This window comes from Gadus chalcogrammus, chromosome 15, assembly GCF_026213295.1.
Source record: "Gadus chalcogrammus isolate NIFS_2021 chromosome 15, NIFS_Gcha_1.0, whole genome shotgun sequence".
Taxonomy (NCBI): Eukaryota; Metazoa; Chordata; class Actinopteri; order Gadiformes; family Gadidae; genus Gadus; species Gadus chalcogrammus.
The window spans coordinates 19,958,053-19,973,199 of NC_079426.1; the positions used below are offsets into that span (position 1 = coordinate 19,958,053).

Consider the following 15,147-nt stretch of genomic DNA (forward strand, 5'->3'; position numbering starts at 1 on the left):
TTTTGTGAAATGGATGGACACTAGAGAAGTGGTCATGTGTTCCACCATTCACAAGGCGTTCACCGGCGACACGGACCAAAGGAGAGTGAAGACGGCTGGAGAGTGGGAGGTCGTCGATGTCCCCATTCCAGCAGCAGTCAAGGACTACAATCAGCATATGGGGGGGGGTGGACCTGTCGGACGCAATGATTGGGTATTACAGCGCTTCACATAAGACGATGAAATGGTACAGGACATTTTTTTACCATTTTTTGGACATTGCTATTGTGAACGCTCACATATTGTACCAGCAGTGTCAGAGGGGATCGATGACTCAGAAGGAGTTTCGTCACGCCCTCATCGAGGAGCTTGCGGACCTAGGAACACCATCCACATCCAGGCCATCCACCTCACAGGTCGCTGCACCCCCAAACCCAGCAGCATCCCACAAGCCGCATTACTTGGATGAACAGGATGAGGGTAAGCGGGACTCTGTGGGCAGGGCCGGCAGACGGCTCTGCAAGCTGTGTCACAGAAAGACACCAGTCGGGTGTTCGACGTGTGGCGTTCCCTTGTGTTTTGTTGCCACAAGGGACTGTTATAATGAGTGGTGTTGGGAAAAATAACCTGCTGAGTACATCACATGTACATTATAAATATAGCTAACTCCTACCCTAGCCTGATGAGCACATCACATGGACACATTACAATATAGTCAACTCTTGCTCTAACCCAACGAACACAAACATGATAATATATAGTCAGGTCAAGGCCAGAGCCGAAGGCCCCATTTCCCAGGCAAATGGTAGACACTCAGACAATGCACCAGTCATCCTCAAGAACGGGAGAGCCACATTAATTTATCACACAGGAGACATTTTGAGAGCTCTTCCCCGTTAGGAGGAACCAAGAGATACCCCTGCCCATACCAGGGGCCTGAGAGCCACATTCAATTATCACACACAAGACACTTCGGGGGGGGCACTCCCCCGTTTTAATTTATCACACCGGAGACACGAGGAGCTCTCCCCTGTTACGAAGCTCTCCCAGGGCCTGGGAGCCAAGGCCAAGCAAAAACACACAGAACCACACACACCTCAAACGCACACACCTCATCGAGAGGAGGATACAGCATAAAACTGTATCACACAGGGACTCTGGACCTCCTTCTGAAGCAGACCTTCCACGGAGGCGAAGCTCTGGACGAACCATCAGCGCTGATTAGGGACTTAGACATATTCGATTTCTCACGCTTTATGACTCTGTATAACCGTTGCCACTTTACTTAATAAATCCAAGGTCCTCGTGCCGACAGACTTTATTACCTCTCCGTCTCATTTCATCTGGTCCGGTAACTAGACAGATCGTTTTTCCCCTCAGTGGCACACGCAACAAGGGATGTAGAACGGCCCAAAGTGTCCTGACAGCGCACTGTACTGATTTTGTACGGTACTGTCATTTCTGTATATGTTGTTAATTGTATATATTTTGTTCTTGTAATAATGATGTGTTCAGCTGTGATACACATTCTTAGTATCGTTTTTGTATATTGTTCATATTTAGTTCTTGTCATATTTTCTTATCATATTTTTTGTATATAGTTCACTCATTTTTCATATTTTGTTATTGGCACAAGTAGTAATAGTATATTGCAGAATAATAAAATCCTTGTTTGAAATTCAGTCCAGTATATTCTGTAATTTTTCTATGATGGTTACTATCCGGTAGTGTCTCATCACATGACAATATCTCAATATGGCCATATCAAATGAATGTGTGAAAAAATTATGTTTTGAATCATGGAGAAAGGTTTTATAGTCACCAAAATGCTTCAGTGATGTTTCCAGTGTCACAGAAGTGAGTAAATGCATTTGGCATAATTTGGCCATTTGGAGACATTTTGGAGAGGTTTGTGCCGCCAGTGACAACACACCATAAAAACTCCATTAACTCCCAAAGGTTTAGGCCTAGAACTCCAAAATTTCTTCCAGGTGTAGTTGGCATGATGTAGAAGGTATTTGGGATATTGCCATATGCCTTACATAAAGCACATCCTAGTTATTGTAGTTCAATTATGACCTATTATTTTCAAAGACAATAAAATTGCTTTAGAGCCATGTTTGAACTGATGTCATTTAGGTTGTGTGTATGATACATGCCAAATAAACATATCTACAGAAACTAGAGCTTGTCAGCTTTCAAATGAAGTATCATACATCCATCTAGGACTTATGGTGCGGCCACACCAACCGCGTTACTCGCGTTGGACAACGCGAGTACCGCGCCTAACCTGACGCTTGACCAGTGTGTGGTGGTTCAACGCTTCCAACGCGTCAACGCGCCAACGCAGCTAGATGAGTCCATGTCCATGCAAGTGAACGGAGCGTTCCCTCTTCGTCATAACTATCAAACCAAACATCCTTCACATTCACCGAGCGAACATTATGAAAGTAAAATGCACATTTCTCGCTAGAAATGTTTCCATAAACGCATTTAATGGCGTAACTATGTTACTATTTCCACCCAGAATAAAGAAAGATGTCGGCCGTATGCTTCTGTGCAAGCTCACTACTCTCTGCCAGTGACGTCGGGTCAAGCTCCACGCTGATTGGCTACCGCGGCTAAGCGTCACGCGTTGGAGCGTTGAAAGTTCAATTTTCTGAACTCCGGGCGTTGGTGCGTTGGGCGCGTTACTGCGTTTACGTGCGTAATTACGTGCAACTGCCGCGCCTAACGCCCCCAACGCAACGCTTCAACGCGTGTACCGCGCCTAGACCAATGGTTCCCTATGCAAAAATGCTGATTTTCAACGCCCCTAACGCGAGCAACGCGGTTGGTGTGGCCGTACCTTTAGGGTTACTGTGTTATAAGCTTTTCCATTTGGGTATGTGTATAGGCGAAAAAAAACAAAATACTGCCGAGACAGAACAGGTTTAGACAAGTACACCCCTACAGAAACGTACATAATTGTATTTTTGCCATTAATTCTTTAAGTCATTTTTTCTTGTTATTAGATTTCATTGTGCAGTACACATTGTGCTCCACTTATTTTTACACAGGCATAGTATTGATTTGTGTAGTACCACAGGGTGGATTGTACCTTTCTGTCCTCTTAAACCTACACACTTTGTAGTGCAGTACTGACATGAATGGTGAACAAAAAAGTGTCATAATTAATATGTCGATGTGTCTGTGTATATTTGCAGAAATTTAAGTAAATAGAAACTCTTCAAAGCACTCCGAGTTTCATTATTCAAGTGTGATACATTCACAGTGTGTCTGTGGCATATATGAACGACACGAGGGCTGAGAATATTAATGTAATTATTTTCTACTTTCTATTATTTAAAAATTAAGAACTAGTCCGGAAAGTGAAGATGTGCAACAAGTGACAAGGCTTGCCAGTAAAGGTCCATGGATCAATCTTACCCCTTAAATGCTCCTCAATTGTCTGCTGCAGGTCTGAATGGACTGGTAAAACCTGAACCACAGCCTCTGGGTCAGGCTCTGCAACAGGTCCTTCCCAGTCAATGCCCCAGTTTGTAGCATCAGCCTGTGGAAATATGGACCACATGTTGTAAGAATCGTAATATTTATTGCAGAGTTCTTCCAAGAAAGGGTTCCAATCCAGGATAGCTTTTAACAGTTACTTTATTTGTTAAAGTATTTCGGTATGGTAACTATGGAGCAAAAGGAGGTGGAAGCGTGTTGAGCACGTGCTGAGCGTCTCCCAGCTGATCAAAAACATTAACCCTATGTCTACTAAACTCAAATCTCAACTGACCCCCGACTGACTGACCTCCCACTGCTGTATTGTACTTTACTTTATTTTACTTTATTATTTATTTTACATTATTTACATTTCTATTTGGTATACTGTTGTTCTTGTTCTATTTATATATTTATTTATTTTCTCGAATGCACCAATTGGGAAAGCTTACTAAAAATTTCGTTGTACTTGACTCGTGCAATGACAATAAAAGGGTCATTCCAGAATTGGAGGACAATTTAGGCAACACTTTTGAAAAATAGACCCTTTATTTTATAATTTTCTGTTATGTATTTAAGATAAACAGGTAATAAACCATCAATTTCATTCGTCCAGCTCAGGCATCCAAGGTACACTTTTTATGAGACTTTTTATTCGTTGTGTGCTATGCTTGGCGCAACCCTGTTACGAATACTCAGGAACCTGAAAAAAGTATATTTTAAAATATTGTTGATTAAATCCTTTACCATTAAGTAGAGAAAGTCACATTCACATTGAATACTAATTTAATTTCAGATAAGACTTGACTTATATTCATTTAAGCAACTTTTGAAATCTATCTTGCCCAACTTTTCAATAGTCACACGTTTCTTTTTACTAATTTCAGTATTTATTTTCAAATATTTGCTCAAATACATTATGCATATAATCATTCAAACTATTAAAAGGACAATAGGTTAAACCCTTGTGAGCTGAGAAAATTATTTAAGATTATTTTAATAAAAATGATATTGTAACAGGGTTGAAATTAGAGTAACAGGTTGCGCAAAGTAACGGTTGAATGGATACATTACTTTTGATTGTAGATCATGACATAAATGTGACAAATAAATACTCAGGACCACAGGAATGTTGTTTAATAATATTTTATATTATTAAACGAGACCACAAACCACAAACTGGATCTGATAAAATATTCAATGGACATCTAAAAAATAGTTATATTACAGTATGCCGACAACCTGGCATTAAAATGAACGAGCATATCAAAAATAGTCATGAACTGATCAATATTTTAAAAGTGTTATAATGTTGATTTAATTTCCGCGGCTGGCCAGAGTATCCCATACCTCTCTTGCGATGGCCATGTGGCGTGCGGTAACGTTCTTTGGGTGAGGAATGAAGGTCAGCACATCCTCCAAGGGATACCAATGGAGATCTTCGCTCAACGGCCAGAAAAAACGGTTTTCCCCCACTCGATGCATACATTTGACCTGGCAGTGGGTCTCATTCACCTCTTGGATGATCCCTGGGTAGATGGTGTGGTCGTACACCAGGGCACACCATTTCCCCACAACCTCTGGACTGTGCCACTCCACCTCTTCTGGTTTGCTGTACATGGGGTTTTCTGTGCGGTCATCTTTGGTATTAAAACTGAAGGACTTTGTTTTTTGGCAGTCACACTCCAGATTCCCTGTTGCCGAACACATGCAGCTGACGTCACGGTAAAGAATTTTCCCAGGTGAAAGAGTGACCACCTGGTGGAGCCTCATTGTGGATGGTACAGCTGGAAGGTCAGCTGGCATTTCTTTCACTGCATCCTCCACAGCTTGCTCCTGAATGTAAAACAATTTCACCTTCGATTGTCCCTCACTCAGAGCTTGGTACATGGACAATGCAGTAGGATTCCGGAATATCAACTCCTTGGCTGACAAGTCTGTCGGCCCTCCTCTTCAATGTGCCACCCACACCATCTGGGGCACCTTTGCCATGGCTGGCCTCGAAGTAGTTCCAGGTTCCTCTTGTAAACCCCTTCTTGAAAATTTCAGTACAAAAGAGGTAAAAATTACCACGCTGCTTGTACTGTGAGCAGGGGCCATCGCTAAAAAAATGGATGGTTGTCACATCCGGGAATCTCTCTCGGATTTCCCTCAGGATGGGCTCCAGGTTAGGGCTGCAGGATATATCGGCTATGTACGATATATCGATATAATTTCCACGGGGATACAAGATTTGACAATATCGTTTATATCGATATGTGTTAAAATGGTCAGTTTCCCCCTCAAGCGTCTACAGCGCTTGCCTTGGAGACTGTGAGCGCGACCCCTCCCCCTCCCTCTGTCTTTCCGAACGTGCCGTGTGCAAAGACGCCTCATCCCCGCCCCCGCCGCCCCCTAACAACACAACAAGCATGGATGATACCCGTAAAGAAAACTAGACGGCGGCGGTAGACAAAATTGTTTCAAAGAGGAGAAACAACGGCTCCATAATGTGGAAATAGTTCGGGTTTAAAAAAAAAACAGTGAGCAGCAGCTGCAGGTCATCTGTAGAGGGTGTAGCAAAACCGTTCCACCATTTACAGCAGCGGTACAAAGTGCAGTATAAGGAATGCGTAATATTCCGTGGCTGTGCTGCTGCATCACCGGCCGCGACAGTTTCTTCTGCCCCGAAACCAGGGCCGGCGCTCGGCAAATGTGTTGGGGGCGCCCTCTGGTGAGGCTCTTAATTAATTAAAATATACGAAACAAGCTAAATGAAACCAAACATGTTCCCAAATGGAACGGAGAAGGGAGGGGGAGGGGGATTAAAGTTACGGCGCACTGAAACCCTCACCGTAGTACACAGGACAATGCGACGAAGCCAATGCTCTTATTGGTAGCTGATGTGTGTAACCTACAGCTTTATAATGTTTTGCATAGGTGATTATTTTGTGAAGAAGGTGAAAAACGTCCCTTTTTTTTAACATGTTCATTCAATTCTGTTGAAAATAACGATACAAAATCACATGTTGCAGTCATACTGACCTATGTTTTAATAAAAGTGCTTGCAACATCTCACAGGTTGCTTTTGACTTAGAAAAAAAACATCTAACCCACTCTAGAGAAAATATCGAGATATATATCGTATATCGCCATTCAGCCAAAAAATATCGGGATATCATATTTTGCCCATATCGTGCAGCCCTACTCCAGGTGTTGCCATATGGCAGGTGGTCCCTTCAGTCTGGATGCCGATACAGTGCAAAAGGAGGTAGGGGCAGATGCCTCCCCCACATAGTAAACCCCAGTGTGCAAAGTGGCCTGTTGGTGTGATGCACCAAAATGGACAGCTTGTACTTCAGCGCTGTACTTGCAGCCGTAGTTAATATGGACTGCACATTCATTTGCTGGGAGGTTCAGCTTCAGGGCCCGTGAGAAAGCATATTGCTGCCTGATGTTATAGAGATGGCGCCTGAACTTCTGGAGCAAAATGGCAAACGTTTCCACCAGCTCTTCTTGGGAGCATTCAAATTCTTTTTTCAAGGTGATCTTTGAGGCTGCTCCAGGATCATTTTTGTGCTCTTTGTCCACAGTGGCCCACTGAAGGTAGGAGACACGATCGGTGGCTCTGTAGTGGCTTGTGAGTGCATAGGTATTATTGCTGCATTCCTCACATTCCCCATACATACATTGCTTGCTTGTGGTGTCACATGTGATGGCTTGTGTCAGGCTCTCCAAATTGGATGTGTCGATGATGTGCATCTGGTGAAGCTTTTTGGCAATAAAGCCTAGATTTTCATGTTGTTTGCACATGCATGTTTCACGATCTGCCAATGTTGGATGCACAACCCAGTAGGGGCGAAGTGTGCAGAACAGTGAGTATGATAGACGGAGGTTGGTCTGCTCAGCAAGGAACTTCAAATGGAGGTTCTTCATTGAATCCACCAGTAATCTTTTCTGCATTTTCTTCTTTTCTTTTGTCACCGTTTGCTTTTTTCCAGTTGTGATCCTGCTGACATCATCACGTGAAAAGAACGTTCTCACCGTTGATCTCAGCGTGGCAGCAATCCCCTCGTGCTTCTTCCTCTGGTACCTGCAGACATTTTCATTTGCCAGTTTTGTCCACCTCCGCCTTGAAAATCCAAAAACCTCTTCTGCCAATCTCTGCAGCCTGTACTTCTTCAGGATTTTGCTGGTGACTATTCCTGCAATGACTTGTCTGTCACTCTCTCTCTTTGAATGTGCGTACTTTGTACGTACTTCCTCAGCTACTGCTGTATGGAACAACAGGGTTCTCCTTAGGGATGTGCCCGAGATTTCCCGAAGCAACTTGTTGACTTTGGATCTTGGAGATGGATGGTCCTTTTTGGATCGTTTGAGCCGCTTTCTGTATTTTTCTGCTCGTTTTTCAACTTTACTTAACTGAACCTGTAGTTTCTGCAACTCCCTGTTTAATTTTGCTTTGGCAGCCCTCCTTTTTCTTCTCCCAAGATCACGTTGCCTAAAAGAAAAATATAAACACTTTCATTATTGTTTTCACAGTAGTAACTTATTTGAGGGAAGTTACCCAGTAATTAATAGATACATATGTAGTAAGTACTAGCAATCCATGGTGCATGCAGTGGTTCATGATAGAACAAACATCATACTGATAGCTACAATACCGTATCATTATCGAAAATGGATATCTTTTGACTTGTAATAATTAAGGATTATACCTATCAAGTAAAAGAGATGCCTATTTCACTGTTCATTGTACAGATACAGTTCCTTTACCTTTCTTTACATATCCTTATGATCTGTGCTTACACTCACTTGCATTCCTTAATAACCTAAACTTATGTCCTGACCTTGAAGTCCGAGGTTGAGAGCTGACTGGAGATTCTGGCCTGACTCGAATTTCTGGCCTGGCTGGAGGATAAGGGCTGACTGGAGGGGTGTTTAATCCTTCAAGTACCTTTTTCCTGGCATTACTCCTCTTATGAGCCTCTTTCCACCTTTTTCGCTGGGCGCTCTCACACTGCAGTCTTTTTGCTTTTTCTTCTTCAGGAAAGAATGCAGGAAGGTTGAACGCATCTGGCGTAAAACAAAACTTCATATTCACCATGATATCTATAAAGAGAGCCTCTGTGCCTACAATTTAGACTTAAAAAATGCTAGAGAAACATTTTTCTCCAATATCATTAAAACCAACACTAATAATGCAAAAACCCTGTTTGCAACTGTTGACAGACTGACCAACCCCCCAACACAAATTCCACCTGATCTCCATTCCACGCAGAAATGCAATGAGTTTGCAGCGTTTTATACTGATAAAATTGAAGGTATCAGACGCGCCATCAATATCTCCACTTCAAACAAAAATGTTGGACTACCACCCTGTTCAGGCAAAAATAACGTGGCAAGGATGGCATGCTTTAATGTTATAGACTCTCAAAATCTTGTGGAAACTGTGACACAACTAAAGACATCCACCTGTTGCCTTGATACTATACCTACCAACCTCTTTAAGAATGTTTTCGACTGCCTAGCAGCAGACATATTGAAGATAGTTAACAACTCTCTCCAGTCAGGCAATTTCCCAAAAGCTTTGAAAACTGCAGTTATTAAACCCCTTTTAAAAAAGCGGAGCCTAGATGCCTCTGTTATTAACAACTACAGACCAATATCAAATCTACCCTTCATAAGTAAAATCATTGAGAAAGTTGTCCTCCAGCAACTTAATCACTTCCTGGCATCAACTGGTTGCTATGACACCTTCCAATCAGGATTTCGACCCCTGCACAGCACGGAGACCGCCCTTATTAAAGTTGTAAACGACATCCGTCTTAACACAGACTCTGGCAAAATCTCAATACTAATGCTACTTGACCTCAGTGTTGCATTCGACACTGTAGACCATACATTACTTCTGGACAGGTTAGAAAACTGGTGGGGCTTTCAGGCAACGTCTTAAATTGGTTCAGGTCCTACCTACAAAATAGGAACTACTTTGTTTCCATTGGCGACTTCGTATCAGAATCAACCAACGTGACATGTGGAGTCCCACAAGGTTCGATCTTAGGACCCTCTTTATTCAACATCTACATGCTCCCACTAGGGCAAATCATGCAAAATAACAATATTGACCATCATTGCTATGCTGATGACACGCAAATCTATGTATCGCTATCACCAAATGACTATCGGCCCATAGATCTGCTGTGCCAGTGTATTGAGCAAGTGAAAGAATGGATGTGCCGAAATTTCCTTCAACTAAATGAGGACAAAACAGAGATAATTGTATTTGGTTCTAAAACGCAAAGGCTTAAAGTAACCGAACACCTTCACTCTCTGTCCCTGAAAACCTCAATCAAAGCCAGAAATCTAGGGGTTATCATGGATTCAGATTTACATTTCGACAGTCACATCAAATCAGTTGCAAAATCTGCATATTATCACCTTAAAAATGTAGCAAGACTTAGAGGGCTCATGTCCACCGAAGACTTACAAAACTTGTACATGCCTTTATCACTAGTAAGCTTGATTACTGCAATGGTCTCCTTACAGGTCTCCCAAAACAAACTCTGAGGAAGCTTCAGCTTGTTCAGAATGCTGCTGCTAGAGTTCTAACAAAGACCAAAAAATTTGTTCATATTACACCAAATCTGAAATCGTTACATTGGCTTCCTGTAGGTCAGAGAATTGACTTCAAAATCATGTTGCTAACCTATAAATCCCTACATGGTTTAGGCCCAAAATATTTAACTGATATGCTTCCACTACATCAGCCTTCTAGACCACTAAGATCCTCTGAGACCAATCTGTTAATTATCCCCAGAGTAAACACAAAACATGGGAAAGCAGGATTTAGTTACTATGCAACAAATAGCTGGAATAAACTCCCAGAGGATTTAAGACTTGCCCCAACTCTGAGCACCTTTAAAACAAGACTGAAGACTTTTATGTTTGCTATTGAGCTCCTGCGTCACGTGACTTTTGGTTGTCGGACGCCATTTTGGCAGTAAACATGACGACCAGCGCCAGCAGCCTTCAAGAGTTCCTACCGAGCGAGTATACGTGCCATTTTAGTTTAGATGAAATTCGTTTTTATACTGGAAAATTACATCGATTAAATATAACGCTCCTGGGGTGCTTTTCAAGAGCATACCATCCAACGGGTCACGTTAGTGATTGTTTATTATCTTGGGTAGCTACTGCAGTGCATCTGTAACTTGCTAGTTTGTGTTTTTGAATGTACCCAACCTAAGTGGCTGTCATTTTCAACCTTAATTTATATTTTTTGAATTTCATACATAGGTTAATCACTCCCAACGGCTGAATGACAGTCAACTGAAGCCATGGGTGGTGGTGAGGAACGACGGTGTAGTGATGGGAGCCCACTGTAACTGCACAGCAGGACTTGGGGAGAGTTGTTCTCATGTGTCAGCTGTGCTCTTCAGACTGTGGGAAAAAAACAATGCAAGGCATGAGGAGATCAGCTGCACGTCCAAAAAATGCAAGTGGACCTCTCCCAGTGAGGATGCTGGGAAGAATGTGGAGTACTAACAGGGAAAGGACATCATATTCAACAGTAGTCAACAAAATAAAAAGGGGAATTCCACCAAGGGTACATCTGCGCCCCCATCTTTCCCACCCCTGACTGCTGCTGAGCAAGCGCAGTTCTACCAAAACCTCTCTCAGTGTCGGACTCAAGATGGGAAGTCCTGCAGACCTGCTGTTCTGTCAGTTGTTCCCGGGTATGCCACAACCTATGTACCAAAGGCTGTCAAGCTTGATTTACCTGAACCCCTTACCAGTTTGTACGACAAGAAGGCAAGAGACCTGAGCCTGGCTGAATTACAAGAGCGTGCAGAAGGAATATTTGATGACTTGACTGTCACTGAACAACAGGTAGAGAACATATTCTTTTTACTATTGACTGAAATCTAAGATCTACCATGTTATGTGCACATGTGCTGTGTGTGCTGCTAATTTGCAATGCAAATGAGTAACTGAGTAACTGGATTGGCATGTTTTCTTCAGTGATATTGTAGAGGAGGAGACGCAAGCCCAGTCCAAGTCCAGAATTTGGTTTGATCAGAGGAGTGGTAGGGTGACAGGATCTACCTTCAGAGCAGCAACAAGAACAGACCCCAGAAAGCCAGCAGTGTCTCTCATAAGACAGATATGTGACCCAAAGTCCCATGTTTTCAGCAATGAGGCTACCAGGTATTCATGAGCATATAGAAGTTGTGAGGTGAATGAACAGAGAGGGTAAATGCAGTAAGTACTAGGCTATTCTTTAAAAAAAAAAGAGCACAAGGGTAAACCAAGTACAGCAGTAAACATTTTGTTAAGGTCAGGGAAGTAGTAATGTGGGGGGCATTACTATTGTCCAAACCTAATATTTACATTCTTTCTTCAGTTGGGGATGCAAGAATGAAGAACTAGCCAGAAAATACTACGAAATGCAACATCGTCTATCACACAGAGATGTCCTGATTAGACCAGCCGGATTTAAAATATCAACTCTCCACCCATTTATTGGGGCCTCACCGGATGGGTATGTTTCCTGCAGCTGCTGTGGTACAGGGGTTATAGAAATTAAGTGTCCATTTTCAGCAAAGGACCTTTCTATCAGTGAAGCTGAAAAGTCTGTTGGACACTTTTGCCTGGAACAAGATTCCCAAGGAAAAATTAAAGTTAAGCGAGACCATGCATACTTCCACCAAGTCCAGATGCAGCTATTTGTTACGAAATGTGATTACTGTGATTTTATTCTGTGGACGGAAAAAGATGATTCACTCTTTGTGGAACGCATTACAATCGACTCAGAATTCTTCCAAAAAGAAATTGAACTTGCTCGTACCTTCTTTATAAAATTTATAATCCCAGAGTTGTTAGGCAAATGGTTTTCTGCACCAAAACAAGCAACTGCAAACACCTTGTGCCTCAGGGTTCTGTGCCGTGGAGAAGTTCCACCAAACCTGCCTTCTGATGAAAAGGGTACCGAAACAGTGGGTGTGTCCAAGCTGTAGGAAACTAATCAATGCCTAAAAAAAAAAACCTTAATTACTTAGTCTTACTTAATTACACAATGTGTGAATATGAACTAGCTGATGCAATGTAAATATTTAATTGGTTAATAAAAACTGTTAAGCCAATGTTGTTCTCTTCTGTGTCTGACTGTCTGTAGTAGTATCTGTAGCGATCATAAAACATGGATAGATCATTCAAATCTAGTGAGTGAGAAAAGTAGTCACAACAAACAAGTGAGAAGCAATCAAAAAGGTTTATTTTCTGTTGGCACACAAATTCATCACTCAAAGGGCACCACAGAATCTGGTACATTTGTTAGTCCACAACATACACTCACAATTTTATCAAGATAAGTAACATCATTTTCTGTCTCTATATCTGTGAAAGTTATTGGCACAGTGTTTTGTAAGATAGTATATTTCTGACGAAGTACTCCTATGACTCTTTCAATGTGAATTCTTAAAGAGGCTAGAGATCTTGTATTCTCTGTCAACAGGATCTAACTGTACTTTCCCACGAGTAAATGCTGGAATTTTTAATTCAGCCTGACACCTTTCAACAGACTCTTTCACCAGAAACCCCCTGTCTGCCAAAACAACATCTCCTGGGAGAATATTGGGTAAACAATTACTGTTTTCTGTAATGAACTTATCACTGGTGCGACCTCCCCATCCAGTAGAAATGAAAGAAATTGTACCTTGAGGGCAAATGGCAATTAAATATTTCATGGTGTGATGTGATTTGTATTTTGAGTAACACTGTGCACTGGGTCGCAATATACTTGGTTTCTCTAGAAATATTTCAAAACAATCTATGATACAAACAGTCTTCTCGTAGCCGCCATTTCTAAATACATATGGAAGAGATGTTCTTAGAGATTCTCTTTCAGGCCACACCACTAGAATTGGCACCAGTCTACAATAAATCAAATTAACACAGTGTTTGAAGTGTCTGGAGACAGTAGTTGGGTCAATGCCAAAATAAAAACCTAAAAAGTAAAATGTCAAGTTCATTCGCAGCTTCATCAAAGTCAACATGTATTGTTGAAAACATGTTATCGATGCCTTAAGTTTGAGAAATGGAGTCAAATATTGAAAGATGGTCATCAGACATGTATAGGTTGCTAACCCAGTGAGGACATTCACCTTTTTATCATAATTTTGCAAACTTATCTCTGTCAGGGTCTTCCTACTTATTTTGTCCCTTAACAACATATTTTCAGTTCTTAGAGCTTGGCATTCTAGCTCAAGAGACTCGATGCGCTTACTACAGGTTTCAGAGGTGCATGGTGGTGTTGCTGGATCAGGCTGGACAGGATCTTCATCACCTGAGTCTTCCAAAGGATCTGTGATGGGGGGCTCTATGACTTGGTCTTCTGTGATGGAGGGCTCTGTGGTTTGGTCTTCTGTTGCTGCATTGTTTTGGGGACAATCAGTTGATGCCCTGATGAAAACACAGAAGCAGCAAATGAAGTTATCATGCATACAATACTGATGACAATGACATGTTTACACGTTTACAGTTTGGGATGTTTCATGGAAATCACATGACATTATCCTTCATTAAATGACTGGTGTGATGTTTTTGTTTATAACCATATCATGGCAGTTACCTATTTGAACACCGATCACAAGTAGACCCAACATGAAAATAATCAATCAGACGGGGGCTTGATCTAACAACTAGTTTTACCCACCTTAGACGGGTGGCTTCTGCACATAGCTTTGCCTGCTCTATTTTCTGCAATTTCGCCTTCTGCCTCCTGTTGAACACCTCCAGTCTAGCTTTCCGTCTCCTCTTCTCTGGAGACGGAAGATAGCTAAAAAGCGATGGCACAAAGTCCGGACTTAAAGGGTTGTCACTCTTTCTCCCTACAAAATAAAAAGGAATGTCAACACGGGTTTGTTTACCACTAGCTTGCTACAAGCTAATTTGCTAACTGGGTAGGCTGCGCCAGAACCATATCTTGAAAAAGGGACGTCACTATGTCCGCTAGTTATAATAACTGGATGGTATGATTCAAGTACTTAGGTAAAATTAAACTGACCAGAAACTTTTTGTAACATTGTACTGTATTTGTCACCCACCTGATATGAAGTGTTCGCTGCACAACCAAAATCCAACGGCCGGCGGGTCCCACCTTTCACTGTTGTTCTGTTGGCTCCTGGCTCTTTTAATAGCACTTAACCACATTTCCCTCCTCGCTGCATCTTTTGGGATGCGATAAAATGAACAACCCTTCTTCTTCCCTCGTCTGTTTCGGCAACCTGGTGCACAGGGGCGGACTGGCCATCGGGAGGTTCGGGAGATTTCCCGAACGGCCGGTCGATTTCAGGCCGAGCCGGCCGGCCGTAATTCTTTTAGATTTTCTATAATTATTATATATATATATATATATTTTTTTTATTATTACATATTTATATTATATTTTTGTTGTAAAAGATGTAAAAAAAAAAATGAAAAAGTTAAGTAAGCCGTGATTTGGGACGGCCTGCGGCTGGATATTTGCTTACAGCGCGAAACGGAGCTCTTGCCTGACGGTGAAACGGGGCCGATGTATTACTGTCAATTTAGAGGGGGGTGCACCCCCACAGTGTATGGGGGCAAAGCGAGCGGCCAAAGCGAGCGGCCGAACGGCCTCTCCCAACTTGGACTGCTCCGCGGTCTGTCATTTCTGAT

The 15,147-nt window shown here is 42.2% G+C and overlaps 1 protein-coding gene across 1 annotated transcript; it reads right to left on the reverse strand.

Annotated features, from left to right (window-relative positions):
* Nucleotides 1-8,636: 8,636 nt before the first annotated feature.
* Nucleotides 8,637-14,805, reverse strand: LOC130405069 (uncharacterized). Its single transcript, XM_056610030.1, has 3 exons — nt 14,556-14,805; nt 14,165-14,339; nt 8,637-13,911 (listed from the first exon to the last, which is right to left on the reverse strand). The coding sequence occupies exons 1-3, from the start codon at nt 14,659-14,661 to the stop codon at nt 12,915-12,917; spliced, it is 1,278 nt and encodes a 425-aa protein (XP_056466005.1). The 5' UTR covers nt 14,662-14,805; the 3' UTR covers nt 8,637-12,914.
* Between the last annotated feature and the right edge of the window lie 342 nt (nt 14,806-15,147).

Coding starts and splice junctions, on each gene's coding strand:
- LOC130405069 (XM_056610030.1), bottom strand. CDS start 14,661: ATGTGGTTAAGTGCTATTAAAAGAGCCAGGAGCCAACAGAACAACAGT. Junction 14,340..14,555: donor CAGCGAACACTTCATATCAG/GTGGGTGACAAA, acceptor TTTATTTTGTAG/GGAGAAAGAGTGACAACCCT. Junction 13,912..14,164: donor GCAGAAGCCACCCGTCTAAG/GTGGGTAAAACT, acceptor TGTTTTCATCAG/GGCATCAACTGATTGTCCCC.